At 37.0% G+C, this 19953-nt stretch overlaps 1 protein-coding gene across 3 annotated transcripts in view; it reads right to left on the bottom strand.

The window, feature by feature from the left end:
• The window catches only part of LOC136843159 (probable ATP-dependent RNA helicase DDX10), a 48820-nt gene that overhangs the window by 26747 nt on the left and 2120 nt on the right, over positions 1-19953 (bottom strand). For all 3 annotated transcript variants that reach the window (XM_067111212.1, XM_067111213.1, XM_067111214.1), the window contains exons 2-8: positions 16437-16615; positions 16043-16243; positions 12115-12265; positions 11426-11547; positions 5560-5681; positions 980-1181; positions 60-222 (exon numbers count right to left, since the gene is read on the bottom strand). In XM_067111212.1, coding sequence (XP_066967313.1) covers positions 60-222; positions 980-1181; positions 5560-5681; positions 11426-11547; positions 12115-12265; positions 16043-16243; positions 16437-16589 — 1114 coding nt within the window. In that variant the 5' untranslated portion in view covers positions 16590-16615. The remainder of the gene's footprint in view (positions 1-59; positions 223-979; positions 1182-5559; positions 5682-11425; positions 11548-12114; positions 12266-16042; positions 16244-16436; positions 16616-19953) is intronic.

Below are 19953 nucleotides of genomic sequence, written 5' to 3'. Positions count from 1 at the left end.
ATCCATGATACAAAATCAAACTGCACTTGCTTAAACCACAAGCAGCAAACTGCACTTACCTAAACCACGAGCAGCAACATCAGTAGCAAAGAGGACAGCACACTTTTTTCGACAGAACTGTTCATACATAGCCATGCGTTTTAACTGTTTCATATTGCCATGCAGTCCCATCACAGACAAGCCCGGTTGAAGCTTGCAAAATATATTGTAGATGTATTTGACCTAAAGTAACACAAAATATATTAATAAAGACATTGTAAAACAATGTATTGCCTAAAGAACAATACAACTCAAATTCTGAAGACCTATACATAGCAGATGCAACTGAGCTAAAAGATGACCACTTGGATTTTCAAGAAAAAATCAGTTCAAAAGTTTACAATTAAGTGTTCATCCCTATGTAATACACCACCACCAGGTGTGGATAATGTATTATAAATTTAAAGAAATGCACCTTGAGGATTCTCTAGTATTCAGGACAGTATTACATGCAACTTTTGACTTTCCTTCAATTATTCATGCTGACAAAAATTAACATCTAATCCTCAAGAGTGGTTATAATTTCTATCACATTCAAAGCCACTTTAAATAATGCTGAGCAGCTATTTAAATAAATGACCTACTCACAATAGTTTGTACTGCTATCATAATTCATACTAACAAAAAATTTTACCCCTCCCTCAAAATCATTTAAATACTTTTCTCAGTTTACTATTCCTTCACTTCAACTTTGCAAAAAATGTTTTTCTTGATATCATATGCCCTAATGACATACAAGTGAAAATGAACAAGTGAGGTAAATTATTGCTACCACAGCATAGGTTCACAAATAAATTTCAATAATGTATGAACATGAAGAGATTGTTAGAAGTAGTGAAAATAAAAACAACCTTAATGTACACATTTCACACCATATTCATACTGCAATTACAATATCATGATATGGCATTATACATGATCCCCAAATAAAAAAAATTACCTGCTTGCATGTTGACAAAAAGACAAGTATTTTCTGTTTTTTGTGAAATGTAATGAAAGACCACAGGAAATTGAATTTCTCATGTGCTTCACAAACAACATAGCTTTCCACCAGTGTTTTTGGAGTTGCTGTTTTAGAATGTTCATGCACAGAACAAAATACAGGATTCCGACAACCAGCACGGATCAAGTCTTTAACATCCCTGAAAACAAAGAATATATGAATATAACAGAATGCAATGTGAATGGTTCAAATCCATTAATATTAATGCAATAAACATAAAACTAGCAATGACACTTGAATGAAAATCCCTATCTTGCTTAACAATAGGACAAGAAACTTTTGATAACAAGAAAGACCTTCAATGTACAAGTTCCACTGATCTGAACTCAGATTGGAATAATGCAATATGATATTACAGATAATCTTAGAATATTTTTAATAATTTACATGTGCTTTTTCTTAACATTCTAAAGTTTTCTTGATTTCACAGATTTTCAATGCTGCAACCAACAATTTCACACAAGATGCTAATTATTTAAGCTTATATTTAAAGCAAGCAGCTTTGATGCCCACAAAGTTTTTATGAAATCCTAACCAATCTTCACTTAAATACTTCAGACAACTAAGGGAGTTCTGTTTTGTGTCCCCGCCCACCTCTGAACAACCTGAATAAAATGCGTAAGTTCAAGAGGGACTATATACTCTTGGATTACTGTTAATTGGAATACTTACAGTATTCAAATTACAGATTGGGATACTATATCTGCCAGCAAGTTTCTAGTGAGTCAAACTTATTTTCAATGAGGTACAATACCATAGTGCTTGAAAGGTAAAACTGGACTATTTTGAAATTATTTAGGTATTTCTAGTACACCAATTTGTGATTACTGAATGACCTCTCCCAGTAGCTGGGGACAATACCTTTTATCCTCCCAGGTAAATAGCAATGAAGACTAATAATGACCAATGGGTTGGTCATCATACAAATGAAGCTTTTAAAATGAAAACAGTTTTTTATATGAACCCATCAATCATAATACAAGCCCTCCCAGTACTCTCATTTTGCCTTTTGCAAGTTATAAAATAGAGGCAGGCAGTTTCATAATACTGATAAGCCAAAGGTTGGCAAGCACACAGCGGCTAGTTTTCTGGCTATTCTTCCATATGCAACACTGTCATCCTGAGGTTACATGTCTGGGGAATTCACAACTACAAATTATGTGAATTATGACTAACAGGTTTTCATGAAACATTTTGTTTTTATTCTAAAAAATCTTCAATTCACTTGTCCTTATCAACTTTTAGACCAGGAAGTACAGTACTGTATTATCATAAAAGAGGAAAACCATGTTATTCTTACCCTTGATTATAATTACAGGAACTTTTCTTTTCCCTTACTATTGAAAAGATATATCTTTTGTCATTGATAATTCTCTAAAATTATACACTTGATTAATCACATAATGCATCAGGCATAAAAGGGTTAAACTGTAAACTCTATAACAAACCTCAAGGAAATTACTGACAAGCTAGAAATTTAAGTTCCTTCTTATGAGCAACATAATTTATCATCCATAATTTGAAGGGTTTTCTAGCATTTACCTACCAAAGCTCATTCTTATTATAAAATAATCTTTCAATAGTGGCTTACACTATCATACATTTGAAAAAAAATTTTTGCAGCATGATAATTCACAGACCAGCAGAATTTACAGCATAGTACACATTTATTACTTAACCCAAACAGTCCCGGCTAAATTTAAGGATGGCCAATTTTAAAAAAAACTCATCAATGGAAAGAGGAAGGTATGCATATGTACATGGCATAAGAAAACAAAATTCTAAAAAATTTTCTGTACCTTCCACAGGAAGTTGATAGTGAATAATTCCAACAATGTTAAGGGCCTCTTTTTCAAACAACAGTTGAAAAAAATATGCTAATTTTACCAAGTTCTAAGTGTTTTTTTCTGATATTTTTTTTATTTTATTTTGTAAAGTTATAATTACAGCTCACATAATATCATAACAGATAAGAAATAAAATAAACAACAAATTCTGAGTACATTCATTATAAAATATTTACGAGACATCATTGGATGGGAACTTTGGACAACATTCCCCTATGACATCTCAAGGCAAACTGATCTCTCTCTTCTGAAACAACTAGCTATTAAAGTTTGGGTAAAAGTTGCCATGAGTCATTTATGGCCCATGGAAGTGATCTGAGCACTTTTCCTGCAAAATTTGTTCAAATTGTATGGCGTGAAATCTGGAACATATATGTATGTTACCCAGAATCCACCCCAAACCTAGAAGTAAACATGTATGTATGTTACCCATCCACAAGGGGTTAAAAGTAATTCTGGTTAGTGTCACTGAGGGTAAATACAGTAATATCTGAAGGTGTTATCTGTATACCAGTACTGTGTAGCTTGGTAATCTTTCACCAGGGCGGTGCAGTAGCCTTGCAGCCATCTTTAAAGTCTTTTGACCACGCAAATTGAACAGGGGCTTAGTGTGATTGTGTTTTTTTTCTTTCTTAATCATAACAGTGGTACGATGCATAGCTTATAATTGCCAAAATGGGAAAAACAATTCTTCAAGAGAAAATGGGATAATATTTGACAGGTAAGCAAAGCATAATAGAATTTATTTATCCTTAATTTTGTGCTAGTCAGATAAACTATGCCGTCTTAGCAGTACATCCGCTTTCTCTGTATCATGTCTTATATATTCAGCATATTATCGTGGCACATAAATGTAGCGGCAATTTAATTTTGATATCAGAAAATCATTAATGTTGCACATGCCACATGACAAAGTAGGACCAATCTTGATCATTATTAAAAATGCTTAGTAGTATGTAGGGCTATGTAAGTACATGTATTACACTAGATGTGCCACCAAGTCTCGTCTTTTAAGCATGTTACTGTCACGCGTGAGGACACCTGCTGTATTTTGTCAGTCCTTAATAATTATCTGCAGTATGTAGGGATGTAGAATATGGTCTATGCCATCATTTTTTCAGTTTTAGACATCAATGGTAGTGTTAGAGTTGTTTAACAAAATGCATACCACCATACCTGGTTTCTCAATGAAATTCTTAAACGTCACACTTGGGAGGAGAGCGTTTCAGGATGAAGTAAACAAAACATATAAAACAACTCCTATTATTCAATTCTAAGTTAAAATTGCAGTTTTTTATATTTGTAGCAAATCATTTCCGTGTCAACATGTCAAACTTTTAGCATATTACTGTGGCACACTAGTGCAATGGCGACTTCAGTTTTCAAATCGTAACATCATTCATCTTACATATGCCACATCACATGAAGTAAAAACGAGCTTGTCCATTATTGAAAAGGCTTAATAGTAAGTAGGTGTGGAGGTTACCGGTTGTCTCAACAAGTCTTGTCTTTCAAACATGTTACTATGAAAGTATTTTAGGACGACTTAATCAAACCCTAGATAAGAACTTCTATTACTCTAATTGAAGTGAAAAATATTTGTATTTTTTTGTGTAACAAATCTTGGCTTAATGTATGTTTTCATCGAACCACACATCTTACCTGTCTCACACAATGGCGATAGCAAGAAAATGTCATTTGGTAGCCTAGGCTAGACCTATGCTCTCCAACTGTTCATTTGGTAAGGTGCTACATCATATAAACCTTTCTCTTAAGTACAACTTGTTTTCAAATATATAAAAATAATTTCTTTGTGGTAAAAGTTATCGAACCATCATGGCAAGGAAAAAGTAGCCTTTAAGAATGGTAGCAGCAAGGAAAAGAATTGTAACCTAGTAAGTGCCTATGCCTACAGAGTCTACATGTATTTTTATTGTTCATTATTCCTAATAAGTCAAAATTACTTTATGGCATTTCATATTTAACAATTCCTCCTCAGTATCATTCCAAAGCCAAAGCCTTACAATGGAAAGAAATGATTAGTAGCTTTTTCTTTCATCGGTTTTGTTTACAAGACGCAGAGCATGGTAAAAAAAAAACACATACTGTATATATAATACATACAGGTAATCCCCAGTTATCGGCGAGCTCGGTTATCAGTGATCTGTTTTTTCGAGCTTGTCTAGCAACGAAAATCTGCAAGTTTTGGCGCTGATACATGCCTAACAGAGGTGCTGATAACCGAAATTCGGCGATTTTCGCCGCTTATTTGCGCTGATAAGCACCAAAAATCATCGCAAAAGTGCCGATTTTTTATTACCAGCAATTTTTGCTTATCTTCACGCCCTCGGAACGGAACCCCCACTGATAACCGGGGACTGCCTGTACACAGTAGAACTCCAGTTCTTGACCATATCAGAACTCAACATAATCAAGTCACAAACTCGGCAGGGAGATCGCCACTCCTGTTATTGATGCTCTATGGTCAGTGTGCATTCTGTCAGGCAATAAAACTTCAAGGATACATACAACTACATATCTAGGAACTATTCACTGAATTCAGAACAGCAAAATGTTACAACAAAGCATAAAAATGTCACCTAAATTTTATAAAAAATAGGCAGTGAAAATTACAAAAATATTTAAAACTTACTGTTGTAATTTTTTTACCTGGTTTGAGTAGCTGAGAAAAGTAAAGTTTGTCTCTCTGAAGGTAACTCCTCAAGTATACAATTTACAGATTCTGCAAAGCCCATTGACAGGCACATATCTGCTTCATCAAGAACAAGCATCTGCAAAACATAATTTCTATCACTTACTGGGATATGTAATCAACATGATGTTTTCTTTGACTACAATGGCACTTATATTAATTCAGTTCTTCTGGAAAACAATCTTGTGGCAGCACACCTACCTACTGTACACTTATCAAATATTTTACATACGGATTTGTTGTACAGATACAAACAAACCATTTTGTTAGGATATTTATGTCTGGTCTAGAAAAATACACCAAATGTCAAATTACAGTTTCAAGTACTTTCCCTAACCATACTGATGCCGGTAAATTGATATCAAGGTCTCCTTTTGTACAGCCAAGGGACAAATGGAAGAACATATTGGCTTTTTCTCTGGCTTTTCTGACTCCTTTGATGGATGTTAAGGTGGAACTGTATCGTGAAAGTCCTCACTGAAAGTAACCATTGACCTTCTCTCATTGTAAGCTCCACATCTTACATATAAAGGTGATGACTGTGGCTTGGGAAAGTTCCTTGAAGCCTCCAGTGTTGTGGGTTCATGGATAAATATGGGGGCCAGAGTTGAGGACATCAGACAATTGTGGGGACTTATAAAGTTGCTTATTTTAAACCTCAAACGTCAACAGTCGAAGATTTGACTTGGATCATTGACGTTAGAACTGTAATGCCAGTTAGACGTCATCTTCCCTCCTCCTCTTATAATGGTTAGGCAATCTGTTTGCGTAGACAACCTGAGGCTGAATAGATGGAAGCTCAGGCATTCATCTTGTGGATCCAATGATTCCCTAAAGCTGCTCAAGCTTCAGCTTTTGTTTTCAATGCAGGAGCTACATTTGAGAAGCAAATACTCCTCAGATATTTGCAAGACTATCTTCCATCTGAGTGTTTGACTGCAAGCAAGGGAATTGTTAACAGAAGATTCTGGAAAAGTGGTTGAGGGGCACAAACAACTAATGTACTTTGCAGACCCTTATCTTAACTTATGCCATTATTTAGGGCTTTTTTCAACCTTAGTCATACATAGAATCCTTGGCAAGTCTTGGTATTAAGCCCTAATCCTCAAAGCAATACTCCTCAGTACAAAACTGACATGGTCATAATTTGAGTTTCTGAGCCTCTTTTTGTAGTGTATGCTCTTGTAAAGGTAGGATCAAAACTTTCCTATACAGGCTCAGTCTGCAGCCCCTGCAAATGCAGCCAGGTTTGAATGATGTTCCTCAGTACTAACCAGCTCTGTAGAACTGCCTGTCAGAGCCTTTCTCATGCTCCATCCTAGACCCATTGAGTGGAGTCAATCACAGATTGGAATGAGGGCATCAAGTTTATGCCCCAGGTTAGAATGAGTTTCACTTCTACCTGTTAAAATCTTATGACATTATCTATATGCACCCCATCATCCTTTACAAACCAACAGCCCAGCAATGAAATATGAATTTTTTTTATCCTACAAGCAGTGGGGATTGAGTAATTCCACTGTGGTGGCACTCTGTTAAGGTGGAAAGGGTATATCCCCACTGGTATAGTACCTAACTGTGGAGTTACAGATATGGTTAGAGGACCAAGTTTGGAAGCTAATTCCCAGATAGCTCCAAAGAAGACAAAATTTGGAGGCAGCTCTTCTCACCTAACACAGCCATACAATGCCTACCAACTAGCCATTCCACCAGAATGCATGTAAAACAACATTCTACTAACTAGTATTCAACATCTCTAAAGTAGACTTGGTGCTAACTAGTATTCAACATCACTAAAGTAGACTTGGGATCCATTCTGTTCATCTACTTTTGGGCACCCCTGATTTGCTCCCAAACTTTGGAAACCCCCTTGACCATGATGTTGGATACCAAGGCTTTGTGACATATACACCTAGAGTAAGCTCCAAGAAACCTCGTTCAAAGCTTTCAGCTTTATCGCAAATCTAGACAGATGCTCCACTTCTATCTATGCCAGGTGAAGGAGCAAATGCTCTGTTATATAGGATATGGCAAATGGACTGATTTTATCACAACCTCTATTCTAGAAACAGCAGATGTGCCACTAATTTTCTAATGTTTAAAGAGATTGTCAATAAATGCCGCCCATGACCAAAGCTTTCTGGTGCAATTAGTTCAAAGATGATACCTTGAAGGATCTTATTTATTCCAGATATGGATAACAAACATGTCACATATCCATGTCACATTTGTAAAAACAGTTTTTCCTAAATATGCAAAACCTGAAGTCTTTTGTATTGATATACCTTTACCAAAAGCTGGTCTGGTCATTAAAACTTGATGACAAGATCAGTAGATGTGCCACTAATTTTCTAATGTTTAAAGAGATTGTTCATATATGCCACCCATCAGCAAAGATATCAGGTGCAGTTAGTTCAAAGACGATACCTTGAAGGATCTTGTGTATTCAGATATGGATAACAAACATGTCATATTTGTAAAAACAGTTTTTCCTAGATATGCAAAACCTGAAGTCATGTATCGATATACTGATGTAACGATAACTAAGAATTCTGAATATTCAAAGTGTTAATTAAAATAACAAAAGAGAAAGAGAGAGAAACCTGACATTGATAGATATAGAGGGAGAGAGAAAGATTTAAGAAAAACAGAGAGAGAGAGAGAGAGAGAGAGAGAGAGAGAGAGAGAGAGAGAGAGAGAGAGAGAGAGAGAGAGAGAGAGAGAGAGAGAGAGAGAAATTTCAAAACATCTCTGTGTTTTGGCTATATCGTGGTGACAAGGCCAGAACTTGGGAACGCTCAGCCGACCTGGAAATCACAAAGAGATTTGTAAACCACTACGGAAGCGAAACCTGTGTTGTGATTACAAAAGCCAAACTTGGATATGCGTTATGATTATGTTGTGGTTACGAAGCTATTACGACTGTACTTAATCGAGTTGAAAATCACCAGGAATTCGTAACAAAATGCATGGTGGCCTAAACTGGATAAACAGCTGTGGAAACCATATTTTTGAAGGCAGTGCAATTTCTATAATCCACCCAAAAATGGGATGTCTTTAGATAACTTCAACCAATTAGACATCTACCAAGGTGGGAATGAAGCAAGGTTTCAACCTTTGATGGGTGGGACAATTAATTTCCAAAAATCCTTATCAAGTCGAGTTCTGAGGGAGAGCAACAGAGAAGGAACAGGAGAGCAGATAGAAAGAGAGAAGGTAGCAGAGAGCAGCATAGAAGACAGCAAGGAAGCAGAAGAAGAAAGGCTCAATTTTGAAACTCCTGTAATCTTGAACTGCATTTCATTTTTGTAAAACTACTGTAACTTTATTATTGTGTTAATGAAGTAAACAAAACGAAATAGCATCTTCTTAAAGCCTCCTGGGAAAACTACGCTACTACATAACAAAAGCCAGAATGATAAGCATCTATAAAGAAAAGTACCTTCTTACTTGGCAACAATAGCAGACATAAAGAGAAAGAAAGAATAATAAAGGAACATTACACCTCTACCAAAAGCTGGTCTGATCATTAACACTTGATGACAGGATAGTTAACTAGAGTCAAGAATGTAAGGGGTATGAGCATCCACCCACTCAACTATCAGCCTAACTTTTTACTTCGGCAACAAAGACAAATGCAGGTGAGATTGTGAAAAAACACTTCAGGTTTGTAAACTAGGAAAAATTAAGAGTATCCTGAATTCATGACTTGTTCCCATAAGGATACAAATCTTAATCTTTTATGTGGAGATTCACTCCTTAGGTACAAAGCAATTTCCAAAGAAAAATACCTGGCGCTGTTACTCCAACCCATATATGTCAGCTTCTTAGTCACATTCTTAAGCAAGGGGATAGATGGTTCCCATAACCACCTGTCCAGTATGGCATATGTTGACACTAACAAGGCCCAATACCGGAGCTTAAAAAATTCCAGGTTTCTTGTATTTAAAGACCAGTTTGGAATGAAGCAATATTTACATACAGATCCAGCAATAACATTGCTATACCACCTCATGGACCCCACCCTTGTTTAAAGGGAGCAGATGGAGCCACATCGACTGATCGCAATGAACAGTAATTCATACAATGTACTGTTCTATAACTCATCTGCACCTTGCCAGACTGGCATGTACATAGCCATAGGCCACTAAACAGAGGAAAATAAAGAAAGGAAAAGATAGTATCAGTTACCTATTGTTCAAATGACATTTTATCATAAACCTTTAGGTGTGATGCTAGTCTGTACTAGCAAAGCTCGAGCAGCTACATGATGCAGTGAACATCCACCATAGGCCTATGCTGAGCACCTGATCAGACTTTGGGGGAGGTCTGACCTCTATTCAAGTCTGATGTCAATAGCATAGCTGCACCCTAAGAAGTTTCTGGTGTCGCTAGAACCACATCTAATGTTGGAAGAGGCCACAAACCTCAATCTGTCAGTCACATAAAGCAAAACAACTAGAACAAACTGCCGGAAAAAATGGAAAGAATGAAATAATTCAGTACTATGAGACCTCCTGTGTGAGGGGCTATTTATGGGTATGGTCACGTTTCTTTCAAATCACTACAGCATTTCACTACCGAAGGATTCTCAAGGAACTGATCATTAGTCCAAAATTTACATATATTGCAAGGTAGTTCTTGCATACAAATCTGTCCCTACAAAACTATATTTCAAATGTGGATCTCACTTAATAAACTACTACACTATTTATCAGAAGTTCTAATACCTTTGGGTCATTATAAATGTGTGTAAATGACTATGCCAAGCTATAAGAAAATCACAAAGGTGTGTAAAGGTTAAGTCCACCGAACATGTTGCAATGATTATTAACCATAAATCACAATACAGGAAAATTACCCAGTGAGCATTCATGAAATGCTTTTGAAAAAAATGTTATGAAAAGTGTTGAAACTTATTAAGCATAACATAATGCTGAAAAATATTTACAAAGAAAACTGTTTATAAAATATGCAAGGCCAGGAAAATAACAATGGCCTAACTGCCCTAGTCCATTAGAGTGGCTGAAAATAAACAGCTGAACAAAGCAATGTTCAACAGGAAGAGACACAACTTCCTTTGGCATGTGCTTACTGGAAAGTAACTACCCATATAAAATGCTTGCCATCATTATTTTAATAGTTTTGCTGGAAAAATACAAAAAATTCATCACCAGAGTGAAAAAAAAAGCTGGCAAGAAATGAATGGTAATGAAAAAGGGAATAAAAGGAAGCTAGAAAGAAATGAAATGGTTATGAAAAAGGGAATTAAATGGAGAAATGATTATGAAAAATTTGAAAATTCTGGGAGCATACAAAACTGGTACACCTGAGCTGACAGACACAGTTAGAATGACTTCACTGCTATTTGAGGCCACCTTGGGAACCAGATGTATACAAAACACGGTGGATGCCCTTCATCTTCCCTTTTGGAATGTGCCTGGAAAATGAGGTGGCACACATTTAAGGCTATCATAGAGTGATGGGTGCTAAAACACTAAAATGAACTGCAGCTATAGGATATTAGCAAAAGAAAACATATAAAAAGCACTGCATGTTTGTCACTAGATTGTTGAAAATAAGCATGGAAAGGAGAATTTACAGGAATACCTGACATATTCATCCTCTTATTACACTACTGCAGCAAAAGAATATGATCTTTCTTTGGGAAAGACATGACACTCCCTTATTGGGATAGCCCAATCCAACAATATCACTCTGCAATTTCATATGCTATTCAGAACTTAGTTGGGTTATCATTATGTGTTTTGGTATGAAAACATTATTTTTTTAAGCATAACACTAAAATGGCTATATACTCACCTGGACATTTTCAATAACAAAATCTGGATTTTCAGTCATATGCTGTACAAGACGGCCAGGTGTACAAATCATAATGTTGCATGTCCTAATTCGCTTCCATTCAAATTCTAAATCTGTTCCACCTGCAAAAATGCCATTTACATTTAATGAACATACTTTACAGATACAGTAGTTAAGCTTGAACTTTGGCTAAATATGGCTGCAGTATATATTAATTAGTAAAAAATCTAAAAAAGACACAATTCAAAGGTGTGTATATGCAGAAGTACATGTTTGAAAACTATGAAAATTGCTAGTTTTTTTTTAATTCTTCGTGGCTGAAAGCTCTTGTAATTTTTATAGGTTTAAGACATATATACTTTGTGTATACAGTGGATTTTTTAAACCAAAACTACTGTGAGACATTTAATATAACATTTTTAAAACCAAAACTACTGTAAGACATTTAATATAACATTTTTTAAACTAAAACTACTGTAAGACATTTAATATAACACTGAGAAGACAAATTAAAAAAGACAAAAATTACCAAACTCACACAAAGTTTAACTGTAAACAATACATAATAAATATATCATACAGAATTAACAAGTCTGAGTCAATTTGCAAACTACAAACAATTTCATGCGAAAGGAGGTCGTTACAGCTCGTAAAAACACACAAACAAAATTAATATTCTTAAAACGTACCAATAACAAGACCAGCTGAAAAATCATGTTCCTTTCCAACTTTGTTCAACACATCAAAGATCTGATAAGCCAGTTCTCTTGCTGGCGTGATTACTACAGCTCCAACACCATCTAAATGAGTCCATGTACTATCATATAATTTTTCTAAAATCTGAAAAAAAAATGGCTAGTTATTGCAAAACACAATTATCATTTACATGCTCTAAAGCACTCAACATTGCATTACTTATAATTTTTTCACAAATGAGTTGAATGCAGTACAGAAGGTACGGTGACTGGTCATGTCGTGATGTGCATATGTAGGAGGCATTAGCCTATTTTTTGTTTCATGAGATAAAAACCAACTTCCAAAATCATACTTAAACCAAAAGAAGTGGTCAAGTCAGACAGTCATAAAAAACCGTTAAAATAAACAATACAGTAATTAGATAATCAGCAAGACCTTTGCCACTGGGAGACTTTCTGCTAAATGTTATCTTTTATTGATGAAACCTGTGGATTAAAGAGGTAACAATCAAATGCAATATAACAACTCTTCAAATAAATGTAAGATGTTATCTACGAAATATAAAAATACAAAATGTTCAATTTTTGTTCTATAAATACAAAACTCTTCAGGTTACTTTTGATTTTCATGATTTACAACCTGGGAATGTGTAGCGTTAGTAAGAATAATTATTAAAAATGGCATAATCTTCCTCTCATTATGGGAAAACCCTTACTGACAATGTCTTATGATAATTAGCTGTCCCAGTTCCCTCCCATGCAGAGGCAGAGAAGTGATGAGCAGGGAACACTAACCTCTGGATCCCCTCTTCTGTAAATCAAAATGAGGTTTTCCATGTATCAAATTCCTAAATAAACTGTCCTTGACTTTAGTAATGCACCAAAATTACCCAGCCATCCAAGTAATAATAAATTTGGTCCTTTGAGAATGCAATGAGAATGCAACCATGCTGCTACCATGGCTTAAAAATACTTGAAATGCTGTGACAAAGACAACATACAGCACATGAAAGTGTAGAATACTCCTTTTTGGAACAAATCACAGGTAATTCATCGATGATGGATGAATGAGAATCTGAAAACAGGCACCCTTCAAATCAGCTGACACTGTAACTGAAAATCCCTTTTCCTAATCAAACAATATACCAACTTCAGTGTCCATCCTGGGTGTGGACCCCTGAGACAATGCTTTAAAGGACAGGTCTATGATGGGGTGCAAGAACCCTGTTACCTTTAGGACTATACAAATGTGACTGTAGAAAGCTACTTTTACAGTTTCCCTCCCTAACATTAAGGGTATTTACTCATTGGGAACAAGAAAACAAGCTGACCTTTCCTTGTAGGAATTGAATGTGATCAGCTGAGTTACAGGAGGGTGGGGGAACCTATCTCCAGGAAGAGTAGCCCATAGCCTCCTTGCAGTCTCTAGCAACTATGTTTCTTCTCCAATCTCCAACCACAAGCCACAATCTTCAAAACTTCTAAGGACAAGCTCCACAGGCAATTTTGTAGGTTGAGGACTGATTCTCATCTCATCTCCAATGGGGTACTTTAGAAAAAACATCTCTCATCTACTAGCTGCAAAGTAACTAAAGTCAAATCTGGTAGAGAATACCTATGTTATGCATGTTCAGGTAAACAGGAGGAGTCTTATTCTTATTCTGAAAAGGCCAAAAAAACATTCCCAAAATGTTATATAACCTAGAAGCAAAAGCCACTGCTTCACTAGAAGCTTCTGTAAGGGCTGAAAAACTCTTAGAAGCGAGGAGAAATCATATAATCACATCTCCTAGGGGAAATTTTGAAAGCTGTAAGAATCAATCTTAATCCCAGTTAAACCAAATAAATAGCGCATTGGGATTACTAAAGATTGTCAGTGGAAAAGAACATAAAAGTTGTGCCAGACATTCAATCAAAGCAGAATCTGAATGACACCAATTTCCAACGGAGATCATGCTCTCATAAAAACCCGTGGTGGTGTGCTTAGTTCAAAACCCAGGGCCTACAATAGTAACCCTTTCCTTGAAAACCCCAACCAAAGGTACTTGTGAATAACTGTCAGAAATGAACTCCCTGGAACAAGAAGAAATGATAAACTAGTGAGTCAGGAGCTATGTAAAAATATTTCAAATGCAAATCTGTAGATGTTGGCAACACACTGTGCTATTTGTAATTTGTCTCGATGCTTTCACCCAAAGTGAAGTAGTGTGCGCATATGCACATGCCCTATGCACACAATTGTGTTTATTTTGGGTTGTAAAAATAAAAGATCAGAAAATAGAGTAAAAATAAAAATAAGAATAGTATAAAATGATATTTTAATGATAAAATAAAGTTTGTTCATACTTACCTGGCAGATATATATATTCATATTGCTATATATATATCTGGCAGGTAAGTCTCATGAACAAAATGATATTTTAATGATAAAATAAAGTTTGTTCTACTTACCTGGCAGATATATATATAGCAATATGAATATATATATCTGCCAGGTAAGTCTCATGAACAAAATAAAAATTAAAAAATGAAGGAGTGTGTGTGTTTTAAACAAACGTAAGCAATACCTCAATTGTTGTTCTCTCTCTCTCTCTCTCTCTCTCCCTCTCTCTCTACTGTATTTCTTCTGCTTTTTGCTCTGTGTTTCTTACAGTACAGTACAGTACTGTGTATATCCTTTAAAAAATGTGGAAGAAACATAAACTTATAATCATAAAGCAAAAAAAAAACCTCTAATGAAGTCAGACACCTGCCTACCCCTCTCCACCCATCCCACAAAGCATTCCTACACCATCCCAACCAGGGAAACTCCCCCGACTCATTGTAAACTTCTCTGGGCCTTCCTCACCCCACAAAATCTTTTATCAGTCTCTTTATGAGTGTAAGCAGAGTTACCAACATCTCCTTATGCCATACAACATTGTCAACCATCTAAAATTGGTTTTTTCAAATTTTCTGAAATTTATATATTTTACTGTATTACATATCTTAGACCACTGGTAGGGTGCTGTTGGATAATGGCAAGTGTCAGACAATGAAGATTTGGATAACTGAGGGATTAATGTATCCTTTGATCACTCCTTACAATCTTCACATCTAGTTGACATCCCTACAACCAGTACAAACTGTGTCTATCTAACATTACAGAATACAGTTCATATCTAATTCTATAAAATACAATCTGTTAACGCAGAAAACATTCCTGCAAAATCGGGTGTTTTGTTCCTACTGTCAGTTAAAGACATCCTGAGCAAACAAAACAAAAAAGTCACAATACTGTGAAAAGGCAGCCAACAGCAACTAGCAATTCACTGACAACTATCCTGCCCTACAGCAAGAAGAATTCTGACAAGAACTAAATTACAGTATTCAATACACACTTGGTGGACAACAGGTGAACTAGACAGTCCTCCGGGTCAGCCAAGCAATCTTCTTTTTATTTTGAATGCTCACCTGGAGCAAAGATATAGCTATCTTTAACAGTAGGTAGGACTCATCCTAAATAACATGAAGTTCTTGAAGCAAACCAATTTTTTTTTTTAGCTAAGTCACACTGCAAATATTTTTACCACTATTGGAAAGGACTTCAAAACCCATAAGTGCAGATGACAGGGTAAGAAGTTTTCTGCTTTTGAGCATATTCTGAAAACTCAAGTGGTGTATTTGAAACTATAGCAAGGTGACATACAAGGTTAAACAAATTAAAAAAAAATACAATTATGACCTACATTAAATTTTTGAAGGGAAAGATGACAGTAAAGAACATATACAGTACAGGTATTGCAAACATTAAAAAAATCTACACAATCTAACGAGATTCAGTACATTACTACCAGTAATGTACTGTTACCAAGCACAGTAAACTTACTAGTACATTGCATTTCACCACAAAATTCATTAAAAGATAATTTGACATCCTTACTGGAATAATGAAGGCAAGTGTTTTGCCAGAGCCTGTTTTTGCAGCAGCAACGACATCACATCCGCCAAGGGAATACAAGAGGGTCTGACGCTGAACTTTTGTAGGAACTGTGAATCCCGCATTTTTCAATCCCTTAAGAGTTTTTGCACTAAGTGGTAATTTTGCAAAGCTGTCCAACTCCTCTGCCATCATCTCAGGAAGCTGAAACATGAAAGAAAATGGCATAACCAGAAAACCTTTGTTAATTCCTTGTAGAGCGTATGTAATTTTATAAACTATTGAATGTAATATAATTTAGGGAATGTCAGTACTGTACACATGCTGATGACTATTTACTGTAGCTAACAGACATTCATTTATCTTTTATACCAGTAAGTTAAGGATTATGACATACCTTTGTTCTCATTTCTCTAAGCTTCTCAATTTCTTCACGCATAACTTGGTTTTTCCCTTTCCCTTTTTGGAACTGGAATTTAGGATTAGAATTCTTGTCTTTGAAATGCTTCTTCTTCCTTGGCATTTTTTCTCTCCCAGAGGCTTCTTCCATTTTGGCTTTCAACTACTAAATATTACCTGAAGAGCAAATGAGCATACTGTAAATGGATAGTAAAAGCTTACACCATGTGAAGCTAACATCACAGAGTTCTTGGTGGAAAAAAAAGTCGAGAAGAAACAATGGTACTGTTAGGTTCCATATGAAAGAGAATTTTTTGCCTGCATAAATAAATCTGTTATTTCCCTCACTATAAACACCTGGGATAGCAAAACTGTCTTAAGAGTCAAGTGATTCAGTAGATGGGCCACCAAAATACATACATCAGTTTTATATAGTCATTTGTATTTTTCCAAGGAGTAAAAGAAAAAATTATTTTCATGATAAAATTAAGTTTCATATGTACTTACCAAGTAATTACATAGCTATTAGTTAGCTTAAATTTTAAAAATCGCAGTAGCACTCTATTGTTTTTGTGTAGGTGACTACCCCGCCCACTATCGGGGAACAATAGGAATAATTAAGCAGAACAGCCTCTGATCTGTAATTACTTGGAAAGTATATATGAAAATTAACTTTACCATGAAAATAACATTTTCGTATAAGTAACTTACCAAGCAATTACATAGCTGAATCCCACATTGACAGGAGGTGGGATACATGGACATCTACTCCAAAACATTCAGTCATGAAAATGAATTTGAAATAGACAATTTGCTAGCACTGAAACAAAGCTTGTTGTTTCAACAATGCTTGTTGTTTCCTTACCTGGTAAGAGAGTTACTGCAGGTGATTACTGCCTCTGGTTGGTGCTCATCTTGACCTGTAGTGACGTGGCGTAATAGCCACGAGGCGTTTCTACTTTTAAGTGGGAGCTTTGGAGCGAAGGACAATTCCGATGGCTCACAAAGCATAAAGAACAGGTGCCCTTGCCCTGAGTGCAGTATCAAAAAACAATAACCAGGCAATGTTGTCACCTACACTGAAATCAAAAACCACCACCCATCCACTAAAATTTGGTGGGGGCACTACAAGTACAAAGTAACCCCCAGCTCTCCAGTGACTTGACACCCTACCTCAAGGCGAAGAGATCAAGGATAAAAAGGAATGCCTCCTAAGCTTCTTCCCCCAATATCATGCCAGCAAAAGACAAAGGTCCCAGGGTAGTGCAGTTTTCAAACACTTTTACTATTTCTTTTAAATAGTGTGCCACAAATATGGACTTACACTTCCAGTAAGTACACTAGAATTGCCAACAGTGACACATTATGCCTGAAAGAAAACAAGGAGGCAACCGCTCTAAAGTCATGTGCTTTCACTTTAAAGGTAGGCAAGATGTCCTCTTGGATCCGAGAATGCGCCTCGGTAATAAGATCCACAACAATAAGTTCTTAGAAAGAGGTCAGGAAGGATTCTTGACAGAGCACCAGAGACTGCTAGAAGGACCTCTGATTTTCTCGGTTCTTTCTAAGTAATACTGAAAGGCCCTAACAGGGGAAAGGACCCATTCCTCCTCTTCTGGGCCAAAGATATCCATTAGGTTCTTAATAGTGAACGAGCATGGCCAGGGCTTGGATGGTGTCTCGTTCTTGGCCAAGAAAGCAAGAGTGAAAGAGCAGACTGCGTATCCCTGAGTGAATCCTATCTGTTTGTCTATGGCCTGAAATTCACTGATTTGCTTGGCAGTAGCCAAAGCAACAAGGAATAGAATCTTTCGAGTCAGGTTCTTGAGCGATGTGGAATGGAGGGGCTCGAAAGAGAGGCCCATTAACCACTTGAGACCCACATCCAGATTCCAAGATATGGAGTCGACTTTCATCTGCTTGGAAGTTTTGAAAGACTCAATCAGATCACTAAGATCCTGGTTAACAGAAAGATCTAGGTCTCTATGTTTAAAAACTGAACTTAGCATGGATCTATACCCTTTAATGGTGGAATATGAGCATCCTTTGGTAGTCCACAGATAGAGGAGGAAGTCCGCTGAGTTACAGATGTTTTAGAAGACGAGATGTTATGTCTGCTACACCATCTTTGGAAGACTGTCCACTTGGACTGGTAGACTTGGCAAGAAGACCGTCTACATCTTGCAATAGCCTCTTCAGCTGATCTTAAAAAGCCCTTCGCTCTGATGAGTCTCCAGACGGTCTGAAGCCTGTCAGAGCAAGAGCGCATAGTCCCTAGTGAAACCTCCAGAAGTGGGGTTGTTTGAGTATATGTAGACCTTGCTGAAGAAGTCTAAGGAATTCCACTAAGAGTCTCAGGAGGTCCGGGAACCACTCTTTGAGAGGCCAAAACGGAGCTACCAGGGTCACAGATACGTGATGAGATTGAAATTTGTTGAGCACTTCCCTGACCATGCTGAATGGCAGGAATGCACATAGGCCTAAACCTGTCCAATTTTGAAGCATGGCGTCTGTCACCCATGCCAGTGGGTCTGGGGCCAACGAACGAACAAGAGGAAGGCGATGATTCCTTGATGTGGCGAATAGGTCCAAGGTTGGTCTGCCCACAGTTCCAAAGGCTGTTGCAGACCATGGGTCCAAGGTCCACTCTGTGAGGAGGACCTGTTTGTAATGACTCAGTTCGTCAGCCAACACATTCACCTTTCCTTGATGAAACGAGTGACTAGTTTCACTCAAATCTGGTCTGCCCATATGAGGAGATCCTTTGTCGCTTTGCAGAAGGAGAAGTAGCGAGTCCCGCCTTGTTTTCTGATGTAGGAAAGAGCAGTGGTGTTTTCTGAGTGTACCAGTACTGCTTTGTCGGCGATTGTGCCCGAAAATGCTATGGGACCTAAATGAATGGCTGTCAATTCTTTGACACTGATGTGCAGGTTCTGGTGTTCTGGAGACCACGTCCTGGAAGCTTCCATGTTCCCCAGAAGGGCTCCCCAACCTAGATCTGAGCCATCTGAGAAGTCTAGGTTGGGGCTCACAGGGCGTACCGACTTTCCCCCCAAAAGTCTTCCTTCGGACATCCACCATCGCAGGTCTGACTTGATCTCCATCGTTATGGGAAACACAAAAGTCTGGTTGCGTTTTCCTGTCCCAACTTGCTTTTAGGAAGAATTGAAGGATTCTCATACGCAGTCTGCCCAACTTGACAAACTGTTCGATGGAGGAGATTTCCCAAAAGACTCAGTTCCTCATTGGACGAATCGGTAGTGTTCTCGGCTAGCACTCTGCTAGGCCCGAGTTCGAGTCTCCGGCCGGCCAATGAAGAATTAGAGGAATTTATTTCTTGTATTCCCACCTACATGACAGTAGTTACTGCCTAACCACTTGGCTCAAGAGTTTAATGGCCGTGTCCAGCTTCGCTGTAAGTAATTCCTAATGACCGATGGTTTGTATATCGAGTTGGAACAAAGATCAATTTGCAGTATATATTTCATTCATGAAAGTAGAGTTGAACTGCAGCA

Source organism: Macrobrachium rosenbergii, chromosome 11, assembly GCF_040412425.1.
Source record: "Macrobrachium rosenbergii isolate ZJJX-2024 chromosome 11, ASM4041242v1, whole genome shotgun sequence".
Lineage (NCBI taxonomy): Eukaryota > Metazoa > Arthropoda > Malacostraca > Decapoda > Palaemonidae > Macrobrachium > Macrobrachium rosenbergii.
Note: the sequence above shows the minus strand (reverse complement) of the source record. Positions and strands in the feature narration are given on the sequence as shown.